This window comes from Phoenix dactylifera, chromosome 3, assembly GCF_051530095.1.
Source record: "Phoenix dactylifera cultivar Ajwa chromosome 3, Ajwa_hap1_PhDact_Kaust_v1.1, whole genome shotgun sequence".
In the NCBI taxonomy this organism is placed as follows: domain Eukaryota; kingdom Viridiplantae; phylum Streptophyta; class Magnoliopsida; order Arecales; family Arecaceae; genus Phoenix; species Phoenix dactylifera.
Genome location: NC_143192.1, coordinates 7,281,486 through 7,306,255, shown reverse-complemented (window position 1 = coordinate 7,306,255; position 24,770 = coordinate 7,281,486). Strand labels below are relative to the sequence as shown.

General features: G+C 38.6%; 2 protein-coding genes across 9 annotated transcripts in view; one reads left to right on the top strand and one right to left on the bottom strand.

The window, feature by feature from the left end:
• The window catches only part of LOC103704936 (MLO-like protein 9), a 42,049-nt gene extending 30,920 nt beyond the window's left edge, over nucleotides 1-11,129 (top strand). For all 8 annotated transcript variants that reach the window (XM_088717630.1, XM_026803799.3, XM_088717627.1 and 5 more), the window contains 2 exons: nucleotides 5,143-5,203; nucleotides 10,441-11,129. In XM_088717630.1, coding sequence (XP_088573756.1) covers nucleotides 5,143-5,203; nucleotides 10,441-10,475 — 96 coding nt within the window. In that variant the 3' untranslated portion in view covers nucleotides 10,476-11,129. The remainder of the gene's footprint in view (nucleotides 1-5,142; nucleotides 5,204-10,440) is intronic.
• A 4,023-nt stretch (nucleotides 11,130-15,152) lies between these two features.
• LOC103704937 (phosphatidylinositol-glycan biosynthesis class F-like protein) lies at nucleotides 15,153-21,479 on the bottom strand. The gene is made up of 8 exons (XM_008788462.5): nucleotides 21,172-21,479; nucleotides 21,038-21,103; nucleotides 20,900-20,942; nucleotides 19,142-19,196; nucleotides 18,875-18,923; nucleotides 17,265-17,332; nucleotides 16,942-17,050; nucleotides 15,153-15,580 (listed from the first exon to the last, which is right to left on the bottom strand). Exons 1-8 carry the CDS (start codon nucleotides 21,316-21,318, stop codon nucleotides 15,467-15,469), a joined length of 651 nt encoding a protein of 216 aa, XP_008786684.3. The 5' UTR covers nucleotides 21,319-21,479; the 3' UTR covers nucleotides 15,153-15,466.
• Between the last annotated feature and the right edge of the window lie 3,291 nt (nucleotides 21,480-24,770).

Genomic DNA, 24,770 nt, shown 5'->3' with positions numbered 1-24,770 from the left:
CATGAGAGTATTCGGATGGAGCTAAAGCTCTTCAGAGTTGAAGACATCAACGAAACTAGCATGAAGGCCATAGGAATCGAGGAGAAGAATCGACCTAAGTAAGGCAAGAAGGGTGATAAGTTCAAGAAATATGATGGAAAGCAATTCATGAAGAGGAACAAAATAAGGAAGCAAGCCAACACGACTCAAAAAAATTATTACGACCACTATAGGATCAATAAACAAACCAAGAGAAAGTGTTGGAAGCTTCACCAGGTTGCAGCCGAGATAAGATGAAAGACGAGGATACGAAGGTGAAAAAGGAAAATGATTCCCAATGTGACAGAGGTTGAGGACCTATCTGAGCTTGAGCTAGCAGATGCATAATTAAGTCTAATGGTGAGAAAACTTGAGGCAGCAATTGACGCGGCTCTAGAGGCATGAGAGGAATTCTTCCACTTGAAGATCCAAGTGAAACAAAGTGTCATCAATGCTATTGTAGATCTCGAAAGCTAGAAGAACCTCATGTATAAAGGTTTGGTTCAGAAGATATGGTTGCAAACGAAGCTTCATCCATGTCTTTACCCACTTAGTTGGATTCAGAAGGACGTTGAGTTGAAGATCACTAAGTCGTGTGTCTTCAAATTCACAATCACTGAGAGATATATCGACGACGTAACTTGTGAAGTAGTTCTATTGGTTGTCTGCCAAGTTATCCTTAGGAAGTCATACATTTGGGATCAAATTGCGGTCTTATGTGGACGATAGAGGAAGTATTGACTTGTAAAGGATGGGAAGAAGTTTACGATAAATGCCTCCAAAATACAAGGAAATATAGACCTTGTGACCACTATGCAAGCGAAGCGACTTGTTAACACCTGCAATAAGTTTGTAATAATACGAGAAGCCTCTACCACTCATTAGAGGCTAAGCTCTGGCCCCTAGTTCCACCAAGGGCAAGTCTCCATTGTCGTCATCACCGAGGAAGGATGGCAAGGAGCGCCCTCACCATGGAGTCCAAATGCAAAAGTGGGATGGGTGGTTTGCTGAGTTCTAGAAGCAAAAAAGACTAAAGTCAAGAAAGGCCACTGGACTATGTCATCGAAATAAAGGTCACCAAAACTAGGTGCAGAAGGATTGAGCATTTGAAGATTGGCTAAAAGGGTTAGCTTCCAAGGAGAGTTAAGTGGTTCAGCCATGAAATAGGGAAGCAAGCATTTCCCCATCTTCAGTTGTAGTTTAGCAGGAACTAAATCTCCTAAGTAAAGGGAGTCCTGATCTAGAAGGATCACCAAATTCAATACTTTAGCTACTACGAGTAAGGTTGGACATGGTCCAAGAGCAAGATCTGCTACATTGGAAAGCTGAATCGTATGCTAAACTTTCGGAGGCCATAACTTAGTTGTATGATGCTTGATTGAGACGATCCTTTTTTAAAATTAGATGACTTTTCAAGCTCTATGATGTGACTCAATTCCTTAAAAGGTGCATTTTATAGAGCGATCAAGCTCAAATTTCATCATTTGGGCTATAAAATGAGCCAATCAAATTGATTTTTTTTAAAAAAAAAATTGATTAGACGTATATCCCAATTTAGGAAGAATTAGGCAGAGCAATTCAAGATAAAGTCAATGTAGAGTCGAGATCTATCTTTTGTAGAATTTTAACTTTTTATGTTTATTTTTTCACTAGTCATGTCTATTTTGGAACAGTTGAGTCCTGTTAGAACTAGAAGAGGAATCTGAACCGAATTGTGCAAGGGCAAGTTTCACTTTTTTAAATATAGGCTATATATCTTAGTGTATTAGGCATCAATGAATGAAAAAGGGATCTAGACCCTACTTTCTCCATCTTTCTACTTTTTCGTAAATCTTTTTGAGATATTCGAGTTAAATGGGTTAAGGAAATTCTTCCTGGGCCACCATCGGATCATAACATCGCATTCCATTAATCAGGAAACCATGGTTCTATCTTATAAATCACATCTAGCAAGGCAGCTAAAACTGTCTCATCCAAGCCTATTCCCAGAACTTATATTGAAACTTTGGATTACATTAGGAAGCTATCAAGATATATATGTTAGCAAACAAAAAGATTGAACTAAAATACTTATAATAACATTCGAGTAGGCAAGGTTTATATTTGGATTACCAGCCAGACGAAAATCCTTCCTCATTTGAGTATCCCATCTCATCTTTATGATAATGATATAATCTTCAGCATGTCACAGATTGACCTATCTGATCTCGGCCTTGGTTGTTATCATCATAAAGGAAGTCCATCTAGGGAAACCTCTTATTATCAATAGCAATTAGCACTCGATATAGTAGTGTGAGCATGGTTTGCCGTACCGGTCGGTACGGGACCCTACCGGTACGGTATAGCTACATATTTCGGTACCGACCGGTACCGGCCCGTACCGACCGGTACCGGCCCGAACCGACCGGTCCGTACCGGCTCCAATTTTTTTTTGGCTTTTAGCCCCATCGGTATAGTACCGGTTCGGCTCGGTTTGGTTCGGTACCGTACCGGTACCAATGCCCACCGATACGTCGGTACAATCGGTACCACGTACCTTGAGTGTGAGTGTCCTAACTAATTCCTTGGTTGTTTCCAGAATCAATAGCATGTCACTAATTCTTCCACATGGCTTTCCTTCATGCCATGATGGGCATACCTGTTGTCCAACTGCTGCGCTCACGAACATAGACTACAATCCTGCCTTACTATCAACAAGACTCTAAAGTGCAACAAGTCTCTCTCCATTGTGCTTCCTTATCAAAGCTAACACCTATGTGGTTGATTATGAATTTTGTGGTTTAGGCCACTTCCACCAAATGCTTTAGCCCTTGGATTTTGTCTATGCCCATTAGAATTAGGTTAATTCAGTGGGCAGCATGTGGGATCCAGAAAATGCATGGCCTCCTAGTCATAAGAATCTTTTTGGTGCCCTTATACTGTGATCCATTATCTGTAAACGCCTTCTACATGTTGGTCCTCTATCGTATCGATAACCTCCTTCATCAAGCTTAGAATGTACCATCTGTCATGCACCTTGTTGGAAGCATAAACTGATTTCTGGAAGAATGTCTTCTTGTCATAATATATTAGAAAATTGACGATGCTTCACCTACTTGGCCCACACCATCCTCATACATCATTGTCAACCCATACGTACCCCATTTGCTTTGCTAGGACTCTATTCATTTCTCTTGCTCCTCCCTGATTGCATCAAGTAATTCATCGTATATGTCCTTCAGTCCAGAAGGATCAATACCTTGACCGGCATCTCTGGATGGCTGACCATGCTGCAATAGTAGGCTTTGGAGGCTGTATTTGTAGGGATGTTGCTGAAGTGGAACCACTTTCTAATTTCTCTCTACATGCCCCTCTTCTTGTCCTTCTATAGCATCAAATCAATTCTGTTACTTTGAGTTCCTCTAGGACGGGTATGTGGATCCAGGTCATGAATGATCTCTCCTATTGCCAACACATCTTTGCCCTTCTTTCCCTTCTTCCCTTCTTGCTACAAAATGTTTCAAACATAAATGCTCTCTACTGCCACCTCTGCAAAGTGGCTCTCACTATCTAGCTCTTGTAGCTTGGATCTGCCCTGGTAACCCCAAAACCAAAATCCCCTTATATTGTAAGGGTTCAAATGCTCTATGCTTGGCAGCCTCGTCTCTCTATCATTGATCATTTGGATTTGTCTTATATAGCAGCTTGAATTTGGAATCACCTTGCTAGAGCAGGGATTGGGGTAATTGTGACCTCACTTCCTCCACACTCCCATGCCCAAAGACCATCCGTGATGAGAAATGAGAGGAGAAAGGGTTAGGAAGACCTTTCTCCTCTTTTATCCTATAACAGGTCTAAAACTTGCAAGTATGGTCAAAATTGAGCCGAACCAAGCAGAACCAGGTGATTCCACTCAGTTTACACCGATTCAGACCATTTCTGCACCTATCCTAGACCAAAATCTGGAACTATCCCATTTCCATGCTAGTACAGTCAGGAGTACCTCGAACTGGGCAATTCGGGACAATTCAACAAAAGGGGAAGGAAGCTTAGATTTTTTTAGTGTGTGAGGTGGCCCCGAGAGCTGAACCAAAGCCGGCCATGCTATCAAGTTAACAATCAAAATGCAATCAGGTTACTTAAAATCAATAATGAATGATATTGAAGACTACCAAGATTCAAGATGATATACATGTATTATGTATATGTTAAAAATTAACATCATCCCTCCCAATTTTTTCAATTAAACACTAACTTATTGTCAGATTTTTCAAGAAATTGAAAAAAGAGTGGGGATGGTTTACCTGTTAGAACGTTGTTTTAGCACAAAAAGTTGATGGTGATTGCTTGAAATCCAATCTTGCAAAAAAGAGGCACAGGAACTTGCTTCTCAGCAGCTTGTTCCCGCACTGAAATAGTAGGGAACGAGTTAAAATTCTATGTAAAAGCTCATCCTGAGTATCTGATCACGTCAAGTCCAGTTCAGGGGCAATACGGGCCTGATCTACCCCCCATTCACTCGTTTGGGTCTGTATTTCCAACACAGTGCTTGCATACCTAGCATTTCAATCCTTGCTATTTCCTAAACTATAGGCTAAGCCAAATTTTATTTAACTTTTATGAAATTGAAACATGTTGAGGGAGTAATCAGCATAGCACCATTCTGCCAATTCTTGATGTCTTTTTTATGAATGGGGTTGAAGCTAGTTTTAAGTTGAGAAGACCTTAGCTTGATGACAGTATAATAAATGGTTGGCCATTAAGTGGGCTTGAGATCTTTTAAATAGAGTTGCAAAATAGTCATTTGGGTATAACAAAAGAGAAAATAAATTGATGTTGTATCTTTCATTGCCTTTATAACAAAATATGGCCATTATGGGGATCGCATGAATTTCCTGTCCCACCTGATAAATATATTCCCATCTTCAATTTATTTCAACATTGAGTTTAAGTGTTTAACTATTTGCCTCTTAAAAATAGATTTGTCAAATCAGCAATTACAGATGCTCTCTTTGATTAATGATATATTTTTTTTTTTCAGATTGACTGACAAATCAAAGTTCTCTATGATTAACGATATGATAAGGCTGATTAGCTAATGTTATGATTTACTGTCTGGTGACCGTTTCCATTAAATTTGCACAGGGTTGGAGTCCAATTTTTGTGCAGCTATATTACACTTCCACTTTATGCACTTGTATCTCAGGTAATTATCTTGTTTTCATTATTTATTAATACATCTTTTGTGGCCATAGATGTTGATAGAAGATTTAATTTTGTATGTTCTATTATCACCTGCATTGGTTCTAGGAAATTATCAATGCATTTTTTACTAATAGGATTTTGGCTCAAAATCATGCTGTTAGAATTATGCACTAATTTTAGACTTCCTAGTTCCTATTATATAATAGACTACTACATTCCCCTTCCGATCACCCATCTTCAGATCTTCAAATTGGAAATCAAGCTTTTCACAAGGAAGACGGATTGACCATTTCGAAGGAGCACAGGAAAGCTTGCAGTATTATAAATGTCAGGATGTTTAGATTGGATGGGGCCAAGTGCAAGATCTAAAAATAATTTAAATATGATGAGCATTGTGCTCAAATAATTTAGTCGACAACAGTGTGAATTTACTAAGTAAGTAAATTCACAAGCAAGCAATGATGCTACACAACGATGATACCAAGTAGCCATGGAGCATGATTTTTAATCATTAGCATAGCATAGAAATGTAGATGTGACACTACAACATTTAGGCTTTTACTGGCAAAAGTCTTAAAATTTCTACTAAAGAATTATTGCAATGGACTAGTGGCAAAAAAAAGGAAAGGAAAAAAAAAGATAATAGCCTCCCTTGCCACCATCACTAAAAGTTAAGCAGCAATATTTACATTTTGACTCAAAAAAATAGTTATCTCGGAAAAAATAAATGCCTTTATAAAATGTTTTTTTAATGGCCACATTTTTTGCTGCTATAGATCTACATATTTTGTAAAGGCAATTATTTTGCTGCTACATATACAAACTATTTTTAGAGGCAAATATTATTTGCTACTATAAAAGTCAGCACTAAAACCCTTTTTCTTCTTGTGGGATAGGACAAGCCATAGAAAGTTTGGTACATCCAGAGAAAGCTGCAAGCAGTATCTCCATTGACCAAATGGACTTTTAAGTGGTCACATAGAATTGTATCTTGGAAAGGCTGGTATGAAAGGAACTGACTGGTGAACTAGTAAAGTTCATGAGGAAAGCGGCGGGGAAAATAAACAAATAGATGAGTTTAAAATTGCATTATGAGACTGCAAGATGATAATGCTGATATTCTTGGCAATCAGTGTGAGTGACAAGCCATCCATGATAGTGAGCATGATTAGGGAGGTAGCAAGTAATGGAAAGTACTCCAAATGATGGAACTTGTTAGGACAACCACGAACAAAAGCTGACATGAAGAAAGCACATGGTGTCAAAGTTGTGAGAGCTCACAGCAGCAGAGAAAATGCTTCTGTTGTGGAAAAGTCTAATATTTGAAACAAGTTGTAAAGAAGTGCAGGTGGTTCCATTCAAAGGGATACCATGTTAAGGTAGGATTATAAAAAACTAAAATGTTTAACAAGAAAGAATGATGAAGAAAAACACCATCACTTTTCAAAATGTACCGAGTGGAGACCATTCTAAACAACTAAGCAAGAAGGTGCAAGTGGAAAAACAATTAACCTCAGTCAAGATCATCTAAATATATGGTTGAAATCAAGGGCTTAAGAAAATGAGTAAAAGCTAACTGAATAGGCAAGCAGATTTATAAGTGGAAAAAATGGAAGAGCGAATTTTTATTATCTCTTCGAATCTTCAAAGCATGAAACATAAAGATTACATCATGTAAGACAAGTATGCGAACCCAAATAATTTAACAGATTGGCTCAACCAACGTAATCCGGTACAAGGTAATAATGATTCAGATATAAGTGGGGGAAGGTTAATCCTGTGAAACAGGTGGTTGGATGAATAGAATCTTAAATGAAGAGCTTGGAAGTAATTGACACAACTTGATCAAATTATTTGACACAACCACGAATGATTGGGATCCCTATAACGTGTAGATAAATGAGATGCAGCATGAGTTCATTTCGAAGTTTGAGACCTCTTAACCCTCATAAAGACATAAAGGGAGTTAAAGATCTGCCCACTTTCCTGAGTTCGGTATCAGAGGAAATTGAATGATACTTGAAGGGACCATAGCTCAGTCCCTGGCTCCTCTATTGCAACCATGTGCTGATTTAGAGATCTAAAAGAAATATTTGCCAAAATCCATTCAGGTGGATAGAAAACTTGTACTGGCGGTCCGCTAAGACCTTCTGCAATTAGTCGATTGTTCTATGGAAAGTAGTGTGCTTCCTTTGATTCCTGATGGTTGCTCAGGATAAATTAAATCCTAAGGTGTGACTATCATAGTTGATTAAATCTAGATCCAATTAATAACAATCGAACTATTTCACGGTAAGCAAATTGACTGAAACAGGGCATAACTAGAAATGTAGCAAACCACCTATAAAATCTAATCACAAATTGCAGTCTTACATAAACATTAGACATTCAAATGTTGTAAAACAATATTATAGTAGACTGATTACTTTCATGATCCCGACATCTACGAGAGACATCAATACTCCACTAGATTTTAGATGCCGGTGTGTATGTTGTACTTTAAATATATCTAATTGATAGCATCGTTGTATGTTTTTGTATTTAACAATTTTTTTTACAAATATATTGCTTGATCTACTTTAATTGCATTTTATGATATAATTATGGTCTATTTAGGGTCAAGAAGCATCATTTAAGATGTACCGGATGATAAAAACATCAAACTAGGATGTTGACCCTAATAAAAATATTAAAAGACATCAAGAAGCATCAAATTAGAGTTAAAATCATTCAAAAAACAAAAGAAAATTGATTACATTTCATTAAATGTTAAAAAAATTGAAAACACAAAAAAAATAGGCATGCCGGTCATCAAACCGGCCCACTATAGTGTATCATGTGTCGGTACGGTACCGAACTAGTGGCTGACCGGTACTGATGCTGGTATCGGTGCAGCCAACCTTGTGCTAGAGTACTATATAGTTGGTACTGCCTCAATCGCCAGATCCTAAAAATGCACTCAGAATTTGTTCTCTCTTTCCTTCAATAGCTTACTTGCTAATTAATGAGGAAGCTCTGAAAATAATAAGGGGAGTGAGCTACAAAACTCAATATGCAGCTTTACCATAACGAAATGAATTCAAGTTTTGATCGAAAATAAATGGGTTTTAGGACATAACATATAAATCAAATTCATTAGTGTGTTCGAGGAAGGTTCAATGGAACAATCTTACAATGAAATGGAAAACCACAGTTTTCTAATTAAGGAATCAGACATCTTGAAAAGATCAGAACATGTAGAAAGAATTCCTCAATTATGCACATAAGCCACATTTTCTTAAAAGAAACTTACTTTTACTCTCGACGCCATATGAAGCGTCCTAGCTAGTGCCAATGAAGCCACATATATCCTATGGGTAAACTAGACGAGGCCATTTGAATCCTTGGGGTCCACATGTAAAACATAGCCAACAGTCTCCATAAATCATCATTGGTAATTCAAGTCAGGCTACATATACTACTTAGCCTAGGGTCCACATACATCCTCATTGAACATTTGACGAGACCAAATACAACAGGTAAATGTCCGCCTATTTCTTTCAGGTCTTGTGCATTTGCGGGAAAAGAAATAAAAGCATGTTTTCACTAAAGATTATTGATGTTGGATGTTGGTTTTCTTTGATCAAGTGACAAGCCGGTGTTGGTTTTCTTTGATCAAGTGACAAGCCGGTGTTTTAACTATAGTGAATAAACAAGCATTGGCAAAACCCTTCAAGCCCTATACTCAAGTAGGACAATAGTGATTCTAGAACTAACTTCTACTAGTCAAGTGTTAGAAGTAGTTAGGCAATTTAAATATTATGAGAATGCTATGGAGCATGGTTTACTATACTGGCCCGAACCTAGCGGTACGAGGCATACCGTACATACCGGTTCGGTATCAGTACTCGATACGAGTGGTGTACCGACACTCGGTATGTTAGAAAAACTCTGTATCGTACCATACACTGTGCTAGTGTAGCACCGGTATGGAGTTCAGTACCGAGACGGCAAACTTTGCTATGGAGCATAACTAGCAGCTATGCCTTGCTAGCAAAAGTTTTCTTCGAGAACTAGAATCCACCAGTGCCTTAAAAGATTACTTACCCCTCATTAGAGTTTGCCTATTTGCTCATTTTCATACCTCAAAATCCACATCATTGCTTTAGAATCTACCAAAGCTTGTACATAATCCACCAACCAATAGGGAACAAACAAGATTGCACTCAAATTAAATTTTATTCCCTTCATTATGATCAAAGCTAAGTATAAAAAGAGGGTTTATAGGATCCCGAGCCTGTATATTGATAGGGGTTCAAGGGTCCTCTAGGGTCTGTTGAGAAGTTGGAAAGCTTACAAAGTGAAGCATTCCATAAGCTAAAATTTGACTTAAGGTTGAATTTAATCAGACAGCAGCCTAACTACCAATAGTTACAATTGGAGGGCTGAATTGCTGCCATCAATATTCTATCAATTTCTCAAGGTGGTGGAGAGCTTCTAGAAGCCTTTGGGAGCCTTGAGAAGGGTTGGTCTTCAAATCTTAGGCGTAGGATCGAAGGTTAACAATATATACATTCGTAGGTTAACAATATATACATACACATATCGCTACATACATATACACAAATACGTACATATAATTGAATCAAAATACTCTTTAACATGTAAAAGATTACACACGTTCAGACTCCAGTTATCCTCACAAAATCCCTTAGGTCTGCACAAAATCCTATAGATCCTCTGAGCAAACTCCTTATTTCGATCCAAACTTTCAACCTTCCATTTTAAATGCATAACTGAAATTTCATCAGTATGTGTTGACAGACATTTTGAGGAGGCTCTCCTATCCATGCTTGGGGAGGGCCTTCCACGTGATTGGGCTGAATGATTTCAAACACACCGTTTTTTGATGATAGCATCAATAATTTGTAGAATGACTAATACCACAGTAAACAAATCATTTTTAAAACCATCCATTACTTAGATTTGAAGTTTAATCTGTTGTATTACTACCATGGAACTTTTCTCCTTTTGATGTGGTCCCACATGAGAGGTCGACCTTTGAGCATAATCCTTTAAAACCTAATTATTGTCATGTATTTTGTCAAGCATGACATATGTGCGCTAGTAGAAATATTAGTTCACCACTGACTGATATTAGTGTAGAAACGAGCCTATATGACAAGAAAGAATTTCAATTTTGCTTCATAAGCAATGTAGTTCAATGCTTAATTGATCATGTCGCGCCTTCTTTTTCAGATGGGATCGCACATGAAGAAGTCCATATTCCATGAGCAGACAGCCAAGGCCCTCAGGAAATGGCACCAAGAAGTGAAGAAAAAGCACAGCAGAGGATCGTCGCTTTCTTCTCCAAGGACCCCAGGTACAAGCCCACGGTCAAGTCCAAATGCATCTCCACTTCACCAACTCTACCGCTGCAAGAGTATAGGACACACAACCCTTTCTCCGAGAAGATCCTTCTCAGACCCAGAGTATTCAGATACAGACTTTGAGGTGTCACCCTCGTCGACAACCAGTTTGATCCCCTCCACCAAGCCAAATAGCCAAGAGGCTGTACCAGCCAGACAACACATACATCCGGAAGAACAACGCCGTGAAGAGGACTTCTCATTTGTGAAGGTGTCTGATCAAACCCAAAAAAATCCATGATGCCACCTTCCATCTCATTCTCATGATATCATATAGCTGCCTCAGTTCATTTCATGTGTTTTAATATCAACAGTCTGGTTTAAAAGAAAAATGTAGGGTGGATATCACTTGATCCAGTACAAAAACTAGAAGAAAAGAACCCTGTAACATGAATGAGTAGGAGTAATGCCCTGACCTATGTACCAGAGGCCATATGGCAAAATGTGTATTATGTAAACCATGACAAAAGGGTGATTTGTTAATGAAATAAAAAATCAAAGCCAGTAACTTGCAAATAAGATCTTTGCATCATTTAAAATTGTATTAGATTATCTGTTCTACTATATAATGCCAACTCCCCCCCCCCCCCCCCAAGCACAAACCCTTCTCCTAGATTCTATCCACATGTTACTCCTTTCTCCATGTAACTATTAACCACCAAATCAGAGATTCATGACCTTTTAGCATTTATTATTTTTTACATAGATTTTATTTTAACATATAATTTTGATTAAAAATAAGTTAATATGTGCATTGTGCATGCCACATTCTGATCCTAATGAATCTATAGCAGCTGGTGTTTGTGCATGTCAGTTAAATTCATAAATGCTAAATGCCAACTTCCTCCAATGATCCTTTAAAATAAAAATTGTTTCATACTCGAGATAGAGTTTCTAAGATGGGTAATCTAACTGGAGTTCCGGCTCTCCGGGTAGTGTCTTTTAGATGTCTCCACTTGGACTAGAGAGGACTCATTTTTCAATTACAGGCGTCAATGATTGGCATGACGGCCATGATTGAAAAAAGCCTATCAGCATGGTGCCCCGTTATGGTTAGACCCCTCCAATCACAACCATCGTACCAATCATGAATGACCGTAACCAGAAGATAGGCCCTCCATGATGCAGAAATATGGATGCCGTGATTGAGGAACTTGACTCTCAGTTTTGCTCATGGATGTGAGAGAATCCGAAATTTCTTTAAGGGGGTCTACATATTGTTTATTTAATTATAATTATTTTTTAAAGATGTATTAGAATTGTTGTCCAGCTATGCAGCTCAAGCTAAATGCAGCGGAATTAAAAGCTTGATAAATAAATATAAACTTCAGTAGCAAACAAATAAGTAAATGTGTTGAAGATAAATGCAAACAAAACAAACAATGCAATTTCAAGAAATTTATAGTGGTTCGGTTTCAACCCTGCACATACGTCCACTTTCTAAAACTTTCTTCTTGAAAATTTTACTATAATCTTTTTGAGATTACAATCCGATTATTTTACACGGGCTCACAACAACCCAGTTAATTTTTTTAGGCAATTAACCAAAAATTACACCAATTGTTTTACTCGGGCTCACAATCAACCTAGTTGATTTTTTCAGGTAATCAACCAAAATATACACTAATTGTTTTACTCGGGATCACAATTAATCCAGTTGATTTTTTCAGAAAATCAACGAAAACCTTCGCAATTCAGTTCAAGATTTGAATCGACTTTTTTTCGAGTTTCAATTTTCGAAACTTGTTACAATAAAGTATAAAAAGAATTAAGTGCAGGCTCAATAAAGTATAGCTCTTAAATAATAAATACAAAACTGATAAATGAAGCTTGACTCCATTTGTTGGCTTGATTGAAATTGAATGTGCTTCACCAACTTTTGGCTATAGAAGATGTGATCGTTCGTAAATGCTCTTAAAAAATATTCTCTTTAAAGGCCTCTTCTTTTTCTTTCTCTTTCTTGCTTTTATAAATTTTTCTTTGTAGTGCTTGAGCTCCCTTTTTTCTTTAGTGTTCTTATGTATTTATACCCTTTGAAAGAGGTTGGAACACACTCATAGCCGTTTGACAGATAATAGAGTCGTTGTGAGGTCAAAAACAGTCATTCTAACTCACAGAAAAACTAGATATTATTATTGTCAGGCGCATAGGGTCAACTCGATATCTTTAGGGGTCGACTCATGATCTTCAGAAGTCAAGTCAAGCTTGCTTCTATTTCAGTTGCACTGTCCTTCTTCTGTGTACATTGTGGAGTCGGCTCTTTCAGATCAAGGGTCTGACTGTCTAGTGACAAGAGTCGACTCATTACTTTTGGGGTTGACTTTTTAACGGACGAAGTTTCATTGCTTTTTGTCTTCTTACTGTGGCCGTTTAGGGGTTGACTCATCGTTTTCTAGAGTCGACTATTGTTTATCTAGAGTTGGCTCGTGATTTCCATGGATCGACTTGCCAATACGATGAAGTTTTCAGCTTTCTGTCTGTCTTTAAGACTCTTCTGGGTCGACTTGTGATCTGTTGGAATTAGCTCGTGAAAGCGTATTAGTCAACGATAATATGATAAGGTCGACTCATTGCAAACTTGGAGTCGACTCTTGAGGTAGCTCCGAATGAGATTCTTTGTCTTTGCATGTTGGCTTCTAAGGAACGATTTCATGGCCATTTTGGAGTAGTTGTTCTTAATGTAAAACTTCAGATAGATGATCTTCATTTGGGAGTAACTGAAGGCTTTCTAAAATAAAGCAATCAAACTTAAGTAATAGATTAGTCAACTTTTTACTCAATTGTTTTATACCATCAAAATTAACCCTTTAGGGTCAATAAGAATGTTCAGGGTTAACATCTTCCGTGGCTCAATCACAGAATCTCCTTCATATGAAACCATTCAGCTATAGCATTATTTGCATGCCTCGGATATGTAAAATTTGAAAGCTTCCATGCTTCAAATCACTGGATTTAGAATTTAATATATTTGATTTACATGTGACCATGCACAAAATCTGGATGGACTCCTCTGAGGAAGATACCGTCCTTGATGATGTGAACATAATTTATTTGAATGAAATCTGGTGGCATAAAAGAAAGCCATTTAAGCAATCTGTTTGTTTATTATTTGGGATCTAATCACTTAAATCACTCCCTGCAAAAAATGGTTGTGTTCAGTAAAATAAGTATACCTTAGATTGGTGTCATATAGTACTGTTTTTAATACCGGATTTGTCTTGATAATGTGAAGAATGGGGTATCATGCGATATGGTGATTTGACTACCCAAGGAGAAACTAATAATAACAACAGACTCATGAAATGTGACTGCCGTAATTTAATTATCGATTAATCAAACAAAAGTTTCAGATGATCCAACTTGAACCTTTAATGGCTCAGCAGAGGAGTATGGGGGGGGGGGGGAATCAATTCCATCTTAATTAACTGCCCACTTAGAAGTACTAATTCATCAAGTTATGTAGCAGAAACATGGGGAAAAAAAATATAACAAGACGACCTGACGTTTGCCAATCAAATCCTTTTTCTTCTCCCCTTTTCTTGACAATGTTTGTTGACAATTTGGGTGATAACATATCCCAAGAGTCCCAAAACCCTCACAAAGACAAATTTAAATCACAAGTCCCAAGCACACCTATTAAGGGACTTCATCAATAGACTAGCTGGCAGCTTGAATTCATTGAATCCTCAAGATATCCATGAATGCAAGACATCAAGCACCTTCATTCAAAGTTACTGAACCCATTTTAAAGTTTCATGTTGACAGGAAACCAGTTGGCTACACAAGTCCTTGGACAGGCCATTGCTATGTTTCTACATTTGTCTTTCAAAGATATGCCGCCCTCATTACTTCCCTTTACACAAATTATTTTATCCTGAAAGACATCACCATGCCCCTTAAAATCTGGAGCTTTTGGGTTGTTTCCTAAAAGCTTAACGCATGCAAAATTGTCCTTGAAGCAAAAGAACCATCAGAAACAGGCAACTTTAGTAGCCAGACTTGCAATCAATTTATGTTTCGCCTAACATATACTGTTGGCTAATTCTCTAATAATTTCAGCTTCTGGGGTCAACTATCTAACTACTATGATGGTATCAAAGCTCAGGTTACCAAAGATCATGAATTAAAACCCCTCCTAGATTTGATTATTTATTTACTTAACCTGGTCTATTTGTCATCTTGCTCCTTTGAAACTCCATATGCATGATCCCAACTGTACATGAGAGAGATGTTATGCCTAACATATATCATTAACTCATTCCCTGATAGCTTAAACCTTTTTTAACAACTTTTCATATAATCAAACACACAACAGTTTCACCTCTTCTCGCATGAACAATTTCAGAATGCATGGGGCCATTTTCCTCTTCAAATAATTGTAATTTTGACAAGAGACTAGTTGCAAGAGATGGGAGTCTTCTCTTTTGGCCAGAATGGGTTGGTAGGCTGGCAAAACCTTATGGTTATGGTTATCATCAACCTGCAGTCCCAAAATTTATCAGCTATGGTTATTATTATACATTTAATGATCAGAAGGAAAGGTTAGAAGGCACAATTGTGAGTTATGATTTATTTTCCTTTGCCAAAAAAAGGCAGTAACAAGTTATATACCATCAGCTCATCAGAAATGGAGAATCATGTAGATAAATTCTAGAAGAAAAAATAATGGACTCACTTAAGAGAGGACAATCAAGTGATTTTAAGTTAAAATCAAAACTGATCGACGCCGCATGGCTAAACCCTTACGTAATGGCACATGGATTAACAGCATATACATCCTGACATTAAAAAGCTGGCGATGGTTACAAGAGATCAAGGCCATCAACTCCAAAATAAGTCCCTTTGTGATCTGGTAGTTAGTCAACTTTGACAGGATCCTGTCTTCTGAGAATTAGTATGAACACCGAGGAAGCCAACATCCCGACCAAATATCCAGCAACAGAACCATAGGTGACGCAAATAGGCCATTCCTACATACATAATAAATTTCATATTAGAACCTAACAAAACAAAAAGAAAATACTACACCATCAAGATTTCAAGATTGAAAAGAAAAAGAAAAAGCTTTGTTGGATAAGTAGGTGGTGAAACTGGGAGACATGCTCCATGGTTTTCCATGGCCGCCTCATAATTAGGAGCCATTAGAAATTATAGAGAGCTCCCTTGAACAATACAGGAGATTGCCAGGTTTTAGATCATCAATACGTGATGTAAAAAGTTTAAAGCAATGTTCTGGTGGCACCAAAATAATTAGAAGGTGTTAATTTCTATGCTGTATGGATGTAGATTGCTTAAACTATTTCCAACAAATGCTCTAGATATATGATAATCTCAAAATGTCACCAGAAAGAGGACCACATTCCTGCAACTCCAAAGCAGGGTGAGAGGCAATACAGTAAATTCTTTTCCAAGGGCCATCACTAGTACCCTCTTACTCAAATTTTTATATTTCGTACAATGAGAATTGTTATCAGACATAATATCTGAGGAACCAAAAAAGAAAATTGAGACTGATCGTGAATTACGTGGGCTTCAGTAGACAAAATCTAATTTCCTACAAGACAATGTCTTATGCTAGAGTTTGCTCAAAAAAGATATACTAGAGTTTGCTAGAGTTTAGCAAGAGCTAGACTGGGCTACACTCGAGTGGATCTTCACTCAGATCTGGTCAGCTCTACATTGGATGATAAGAGTGCCACATTGATAATCCGAGCCATTGGATATGATCTACTCTTTTTAAATTACTTACAAACCAAAATCATATAGTTTGGCAACGCTTAGCCTATACATCAAATGGTCCAAAAGTTTAAATAACACTTCTTTTTTTTTGATCACTTGATGCATAGGCTAGGGATCTCCAAATTCCACGATTTTTTTGTATATAAGCAGTTTAGAGTAGTAGATCATATCCAACGGCTCACATCATCAATATGGAACCCTTATTGTCCAATATAGACATTACCAGATTTGAGTGGAGATCCACTTGAATGTGGCCAAATCCAGCTCTGCTAGGCAATACTAAAGATAATATCAGGCAATGGATGTGGGACAAACGAGTATCCTAATTATGCCTTTAAATTAAAAACAACCATAAGACCATTACATCTGGATCTCCAAGTGATAGTTGAAAATTTAGTTTCATCTACTTTTCTCCTATATCTCCATTAACGTCCAGCAAAATCCAAGATAAATTTAGACAGCAGTGATCTTAAATGGTGAGACACATTAGGTTGGCATCTACAAGGTAGCAAAAGCCTACAGGAGAGATCAAATATATAACATTCAATTTATAACCTCTTCAGACAAGAACTAATAACAAAAGAACTATTACCTGCCATGGCCTTTCCCAATCAAGTGGCATCGGCCAAGCACCAAGCCATGCACCGATAACAGCTCCATGTGCTGGTAAAGAAATCATATAGTCCACACCTTCCATTGGCCTGTAAAAGACAATATACTTCATAATGCAAAAAGCATATTGGACACTACCAATTTGTAAACAAATGCAACATACTAAAACAAACTAAGAGGAATAGCAAGCAACAAACTAGTGATGAACAACAATTTAGAACTAAAGCAAAAGGCTTAGTAGCTTCACATAATTAGCAACCTGTGAATGTGAATTGGCACATAGAGAAGCATGGGAATACCTACTTGGAATGAGCTAGAATACGTTGCCAATCCATCCTCGATTTGCCAAAAACACAAGATGCAGGAACAAACTGCCAGGAAACCAACAGCATTGTCACTAGCGATTTGATTGAATCTGCACACTTGTCTCATGTCTATATAAATGCTTGTAGAGTATGAATCTTTCTCCGCAGCAGAAATTAGCAACATTTTTAATAAAAACAGGGAACACAGCTAAAGTTCGTCAAGTACATCTTCTTAACTAGGTTAATTAATTAACCCAAATTCAGCTAAGTTATATTTCTTTCTCAAAATACCCAAGTCATGAGTTGCTGATTTTTCCCTCCATTCTCAAACTAATTTACTTCAAGGTGGTAGATCTGCATTTTATTAGGTAGTATCTAAATTCAATAATATTGGTTTGATCTGATTCTGTAGAGATGAAAATGAATGTATCAGTCATGCCATAATGTAATGCCCATTAGTATTTTGGTGGCCGAGGCCTGCTGGTCTTCTCCTTTTTTAACTTGAAAGGAGGACCACTAATCGTCTGGTCAAGTCCGTGGTCTTTGCCCATTTAAGCAATCAAGGTCTACGTTACCCGGACCATTCAATTGAGCCTAAAATATCCACACCCGACACTTAAACATAGGCACTGGTATGACACTAGGATATGGATACATAATAAGAAATTCTTAGATATTGAAAGGCTCTCAGGCTTAGACATGTAGCCACACCTGACACAGATTCAAGTCCATGTAACATAGATGATGGCCACTATTTTGTCAGTAACAAACTTTCATTTAGATGTCCTCCCTTTAAAGCTAATCTAGTCATCACCATGGCTATGTACCGATTTTTTGGGTCGCTACAAAGATGACAAAACAGAATCCAAAATTTCTCATATTTACTATCTATAATCAGGCCTACAACTAAAAGCACTGCTGCTTTAACAGATAAATAGACCATCATCATCATTAAGAAGAGAATGAGGACTAGATGAGTGAAATTAATGTCCAATTCAAGTGAAAGGCATTTTTCTAGCAATGCCTTAGAAAGGTTCCTAAAATTGAAGGATAGGGGTTCAAAGTTCCATTTTGCTTGGAGCAAAATTGGATGTTGAAGCTAGAATTGATGGATCAGATGCTGGCTGACTTAAGAACTGACTTTTGACATAAGATAAGATGACCAAGGTGGAAAAGTGTTAGCAAAATGGTATTTCTTCGAATTTTCATCATTCTTTGGATCTGGAATGTTTTTTCCTAAGGAAAATGAGATCTGTTTAAAAAAGATTCGGTGGGAGCAAAGCGTTCGATCAAGAAAGCTGATATAAAGGATAAAAGTGAGCTAAAAATAATGAAAATAAAGCAAAGTATGAGCTTTCTAGATTGATTATGATAATGACAGGGTGGGAAGCCATAAGGATCAGATAAAATAATTAAGAAAAGTAAAACAAAATGGCTAGGATAGGTATTCTGTGATGCTTAAAACAAGAATACATAAGTTGGTAAAACGAATCATCTGCATAATAGCAAACCAAACTAGAATCTATCTATGCAGGTTTTGCATTATCATTTATATTTTGCTAAACTAACCCGGAGGTAGTTATAAACAACAAACAATGAGTTACTTACAGTGAATAATGACATGAGAAATGACCAGTAGATTGTCTTTGTCAAATATCTGCATCCGACAAAAAAATATGAAAGCCTTAATAGTGATGAATAATTTATCTATTTTAAATTTATCCATAACACATTCAAGAAATAGTTTTCAACTCAATGCTCAGAAAAGGGGCTTTAAATTGAGTGTATTTTGTCATATGCCACCAATGCTTATAATAATTAAAATTTGAAACATAATATTAGGGGAAAAAACTGACAGCATTGGTCTATACTTACTTAATGCCAATAGGTGCACCCAAAACAATTGCCCCAAAAGCATTTATTGAAGCCCCTAAAAGGTAAAAGCCACATTAAATTATACCAAATCCTCAAGTAATATCATGTATAGAATAAGAGAAAATAGAGACTACCAGCGTAGGGAGAAAACAAAGTTGAATGGTCAGAACTATCATGAATAATATAAGAGAGGACAAAGGATGTTATTGAATATATTAAATATTAGAGAGTATACACGCAAAAAAACCTATATTAAACTCTAAGTAAATGCAGGTTTAATAAGGTTTAAAGTCAACAAATACGTTACTCTTCTCTCAAGATAAGAGAATCCTAACTTCCATAGAAACACTTGGAAGGGACTAATAAAATTGTTACTCCAATTTAATAAAACCTCATTATGTGCTTGAAGTTGATAGCCTCAAAAAAAGATTCTTCATCATGGCTGAGTTCTTTCATAGATCAGAACCTCCAAATGTTACCTCAAAACTTCAGAGTTATCACTTTATCACCATGACATCATTTAAGTGACCTTGGAATTCTATTATTGCTAACATAGAGCATTTAGTAGATAAAAGAATGATAGTAAATTTTCATCAATTGCATCAACCTAACATTGTATATGTAGACATTCAATATAGCTTGCATAGTTTAGCCCTTGTTTAATTACTTATATAGCTAATTTCACATTGTGAAATTGAAGTAGTCCCCTGACTGGAAATGTTGATTTTAGAAAATTACAAAAAAAGCATAGAGAGACAAATGTAGAATTTATTAGGAGCAACAAATATTATCAAGAGTATAAACCTTGGTCACTAAGATGCAAGTTAGTTGTATTGCTTATGTTGTTCTTCTTTTTCAGAGCATTGCACAACTATTCTGAATTAAGATTGGTACAACCGATGACCTTTATATATCATGAATAAAACATTTTACAAAGATCCATACCTGGAAATACCTCCTTTGTTGGGTTCAAGAACGGAAAAAAAAAAGATGGGATTGATGACTAGAGCAATGAACGAACGAACAAGTTCATGAATAGCTCGGGCCTCAATAAGCAACTCCTTAACAATATAAAATTTGAAACACATGCCAAATTCAAGCCACATCAGTGTCACCTATACCCCAGCGGAACCCAAAAAGCCATTGGCAAACAAATATAAGAAGAAGCTCATGCTCAGCTCAAGAGTAGCTCATGCTCAACTGGCTCACAAAGTGAGTTCAAATATATGGTGAGCTCGAGTTATAACCATATAACACACAAGCTAACATCTGCTGCTAAGTGGTTTCCTAATCTACAGCCATTGGACCTTGCTGGCGATAATTTTCCTATAAAAAGTAAATTTTGATAGCTGACAAGCAGCACTTAACAATCAAAACTTAAAATTTGACAATGAGGTAATTGACTTGAGATACATCACACTATCTACAGCTTTTTTACCCAAAAACCTATCGTGCAAACTTCAGCAGACACCAAACCAAACACTAATATTATACAACTTGGTTTTAGGATCTTTCTTTGCCTTCAATTTTCTGTACAGAGACCATGGAAAGCATTCCTGCCATCTATAATTCTCTACAGAGTATCTAAACAAGATCGTGGCATAATTCGAGAATGATTTGCCAAAAGAAGATTGGTTAATGAAGCACTTGTGGTGTCATCTACCTTACCCCAAACCAACGCAGCAGAAACAATTTCCAAATATCTCCTAAAATTACAAATTTAAAAATCACGGAAAGCCCCAAAAAATCAAATCTTACCAATGGGAAGCCCGAGCAATCCTCGCCCAACAGCCTTCAAATACTGCCAAAGACTCTCATCTTCAGATCATAAACTAACAGAAAAAACAGGACCAAAATTGAATTTGGAGCAACAATAGAAACAGATGGCAGGGTTACCGAGCAACTGTCAGGGTCACGACGAATCCAACTGTAGATTCCGATAACGACCGGCGCTTCGAAGACCTGCAGTGGAGAATAATGAGGACGGGAAGGGATTCGAAATATAGGAAGGAGGCGGGGTTCGATTTTACCAGGAGAAGGTGGAGGGTTTGGGCAGGATCGGAGATGAGGTTGAGAGCGTAGACATCTCGGGCGAGGCAGTAGCCGGCCGCCAAGGCCGCGGCGCACAGAAAATGCAGCGCAAAGGCCTTGGAAGCGCTTATCTGAATTTTCCCCATCCTCGTGACCCTCCTCGTGCCGTCGATCTCCTCGCCTCTGAGTTCAACTCGTTTCCGTCCTCGTGCCGTCGCCGCCGGCCGATCTCTCCGACTAGGACGGCATCAAGTCCCTCCTCGACCAGGCCGAGTCCTCCTTTTGCTGCTGTAGTTTATGGGCCCGGAAGAGTCAAGGCTTCTTTAGCCCAAAACAAGAAAAAGAAAAAAAAGAAAACAAAGAGTCAAGGCTTCAGGCACGGGTGGCAACCAGGTCGGGTGGTGCCGCATCGGATTACATGCGTAACAGATCGAAAATTTATTAATTTAAATTTAATTTATTTAAGAAATAAATTAAAATTTTTAATTTAAATTTAAATTATTTATTAAATTTAAATCGACTCATATAATTTATTATTAAATAAGTAAAGTCAGGTTAAATGGATTAAATAGATTAGATGAGTTTTTAATAGATTAAATAGATTTAGATAAGTTTAACTGGTCAAGCAAGTTAGATTAAACAGATCAAAAATTGGTTAAGCAGATTTTAAATAGGTTGAATGGGTCGGGTCATGATAGAGGGAAAAATGAATCGTCCAGCCCACAACTAAAAGGCCGTCCTGTTTCGGCCCAGTAAACATCAACGATGAATGATTGAATCTTCACTTCGGTCCAGGGCCAGCTCGTCCTCGGAACTCTTCCTAAAGCTCTACTAACTTCAGATATTCGCCAACTTCCTCGACCAAGTTCGGGGTGCCTCCAGACAAACGTCAACCCGTCCCGACCAAATTTGAGATGCCAACCCCAGCGATACACAGCATACACTCCGACCCTCGAGCTTGGAGCACTCCCTCGAGTATACCTCGGAACTTGGATAATCGAACTACTCCCAGTCTCCACCAAGCCGACCTCGCCGAATGCATGACGCGACTACTTAATGAGCTCGGCCTCGTCAACGACCACATCCTTGTGTGGGCCTACGCCCACCTACATGGTCGTACTCTACCACACTGCCGTGTCATGTCTCCGTAACCGGCCAACAGCAGTCAAACGACACCTTGGCTACTCCGGCCATACCCTGCTATGACTGTCAACGCCCTACCATTCTTAAGAATGGGTTGTACCGCACGTCACCAGCCTACCTGAGCTGCACGCCATCCGGTTCAGAGCCATACCCCCTCATGATGGGGACTGATAGTACCTCCGTCACCTGGGCCACTCCACCGCCGCTATAAATAGCTCGGTCAGGTAATTTCTAAGGGACCTTTGGTTGGACCAAATTTACTCACTCTAACTTGATCGTCAAAGGGTTCTCACCGGAAATACCGGTGAGGCTTTGTGCAGGACCACAGTTGTCGCGCAAGAGGTGGCTCCCGTCTTCCCCTTTCAGCACTGGCAGCTCCTTTGGCTCCACCGGCATGGTCACCCTCGGGCCAGATTTGAACTATAAGAGGTCATAATCCGACCCAATTATTAAATGAGTTAAAACAGATTAAATGGATCAAAGATTTAAACTGGAATCTAACCTATTTAATAAATTAGTTTGGATAAATTGACCTATTTATGATTCAAATCCGTTTATGTCAAAATCCAAATCTGCTTAAAGCGGATTGTTCGTGGATCAGATTGATAGATCAGATCATAAATTGCGACTCTTACTTCAAAGTGGTTCTCGAACGCGTTCTTTTTATTATTTTAATTTTTGACTGTACAATATCTATCTATCTATATAATAGAAAGCTAGATCTCTCCCCAAAATCCGAAAAAAAAACCTGAAAAAAAAGGGAAAATGCACAATTTAGACACCTTAAAATGAAGGAAAACTTCACCTTCTCTCGCTTTTGCACTCGCCCTCCCTCGCTCTCGGGAAGTGGCGTGGTTGTAGTAATCTCAAAGAACTTATTGGATGAGGAAGACAATCCACCCAGCAAGAAACCAAAGAATGCTGCCCTTCTGCATCAGCAATTAGAACATATTTCCAACATTTTTGTTTTGAATATCTGTAATATTATGCCATGAGAGATGATAAAGTTTTATGGAGATCTTGAATCATGCTAATCTATTAAACTACTCGCCTTTTTCTTCGGTGTTCAGAACATTTTTTTAAAACAGCTGACATAACTTCGCTGTTGTTCTCTCTGCCTCTCTTGCTCTTGCGCTCAGGAGGGTGGCAACAGCGGCAATGTTGTTGAAAATTGAGGACTCATTCGCGCTCAGGGGACGGTGGCGGAGATCAAGGACTTCTTGGATGAGGAGCACGGTCCGCTCAGCAAGAAACCTAAGAATGCCTCCTCTCTCTCTCTCTCTCCTATAGCGGATGTAACATACATGGTGGGTATGGATACATCCAAAAAAGTTACAAGATAACAATTCTCAAAGAGCTCTGGATAAGTCCTTCTCCTCTAGCCAAAGAGTCTTTCCAGAATGGTTAGTCACGTAAGAGGCTACCCAATCTGCTGCTCTATTAACCTCACGGTACACATGCTTTGCCTGAATGGCCATCCCCCCCACACTATAGCCCAAATGTCCCTGAGCTGCAGGTGGCTATCGCCCACACCACCCGCACTCTGCTAGATTCAACCTATAACTGTCGTCGAATCGCCCACCAGTACTACAGCACATGCAGGCAAAAGGCATCGGACATAACTCAAGCCGGACTAGACTGCCCTCAACTCCGCCCCGGAACCGAGATGTCGAAGATCTGGCAGCCCCCAGCCGCAATCATCCTGAAGTCCGGACCTCTGATGATGAAGCCTGCCCTCCCCTACTCCCACCATCAAGTACACATCCGTCGAAATTTACCTTGAGGAAGTTCGGGGGTAGGGGCTTCCATGTGAAGAACAGCGTACGGAATGCTCAATGAGCAAAAGAGGAGCCCTAGGTGTCCCGAGCTATCAAGGGTCCATCCGATAAATATGACTGAATAACCTCAGCTGCCTGGTTCCAAGCCTGCTCAACCACGAGCCGCGGGGGGAGACAACTCTTGTCAAACGTCCAGGCATTCCTAGATAGCCAGATTTGATATGCCATATATGTTATCATTATAGTCGCCTGCCCGGAGTGTAGTGATGCCAGCCACCATCTAGTCATTTGCAGAAAGGATGCCGAGTCATGCCAGCCTTCGAGAGGAACCCTGGCTAGTTCCCAAATCCTTCTGGCATGGTGGCACTGGAACAATGCATGGTAGAAGGGGCACTAGGAAGGAATCTGTATGCCCCTACTATTCAGGACTAGCCTCATTGGTAGCCTATCCTGGGCAACCTTCCAGAAAAACAACATTGCCCTTGAATGCAAACCGAACCGCCATAACCAAGCGCAGTCGACCCCTGTGTCCTGCCCACTTTGGAGAAGGCCGAGAACATCGCAAACCTCGACTCTAGAGCTGCATGTCGAGCTTCATACCCGCACATTAGGACTAGGAAAAATTGGAACCGCTACTGACCGGATCCTCTCCACGAGCTGGTCATCAAACAACTGGG

Bases quoted from the DNA above. Each gene is read 5' to 3' on its own strand.
- LOC103704937 (XM_008788462.5), bottom strand. From the start codon at position 21,318: ATGGGGAAAATTCAGATAAGCGCTTCCAAGGCCTTTGCGCTGCATTTT. The intron at 18,924-19,141 runs GTAAGTATAGAC...TGTCGGATGCAG, and splicing joins GGTGCACCTATTGGCATTAA to ATATTTGACAAAGACAATCT. The intron at 17,333-18,874 runs GTAAGTAACTCA...GTTTCCTGGCAG, and splicing joins TTCTCATGTCATTATTCACT to TTTGTTCCTGCATCTTGTGT.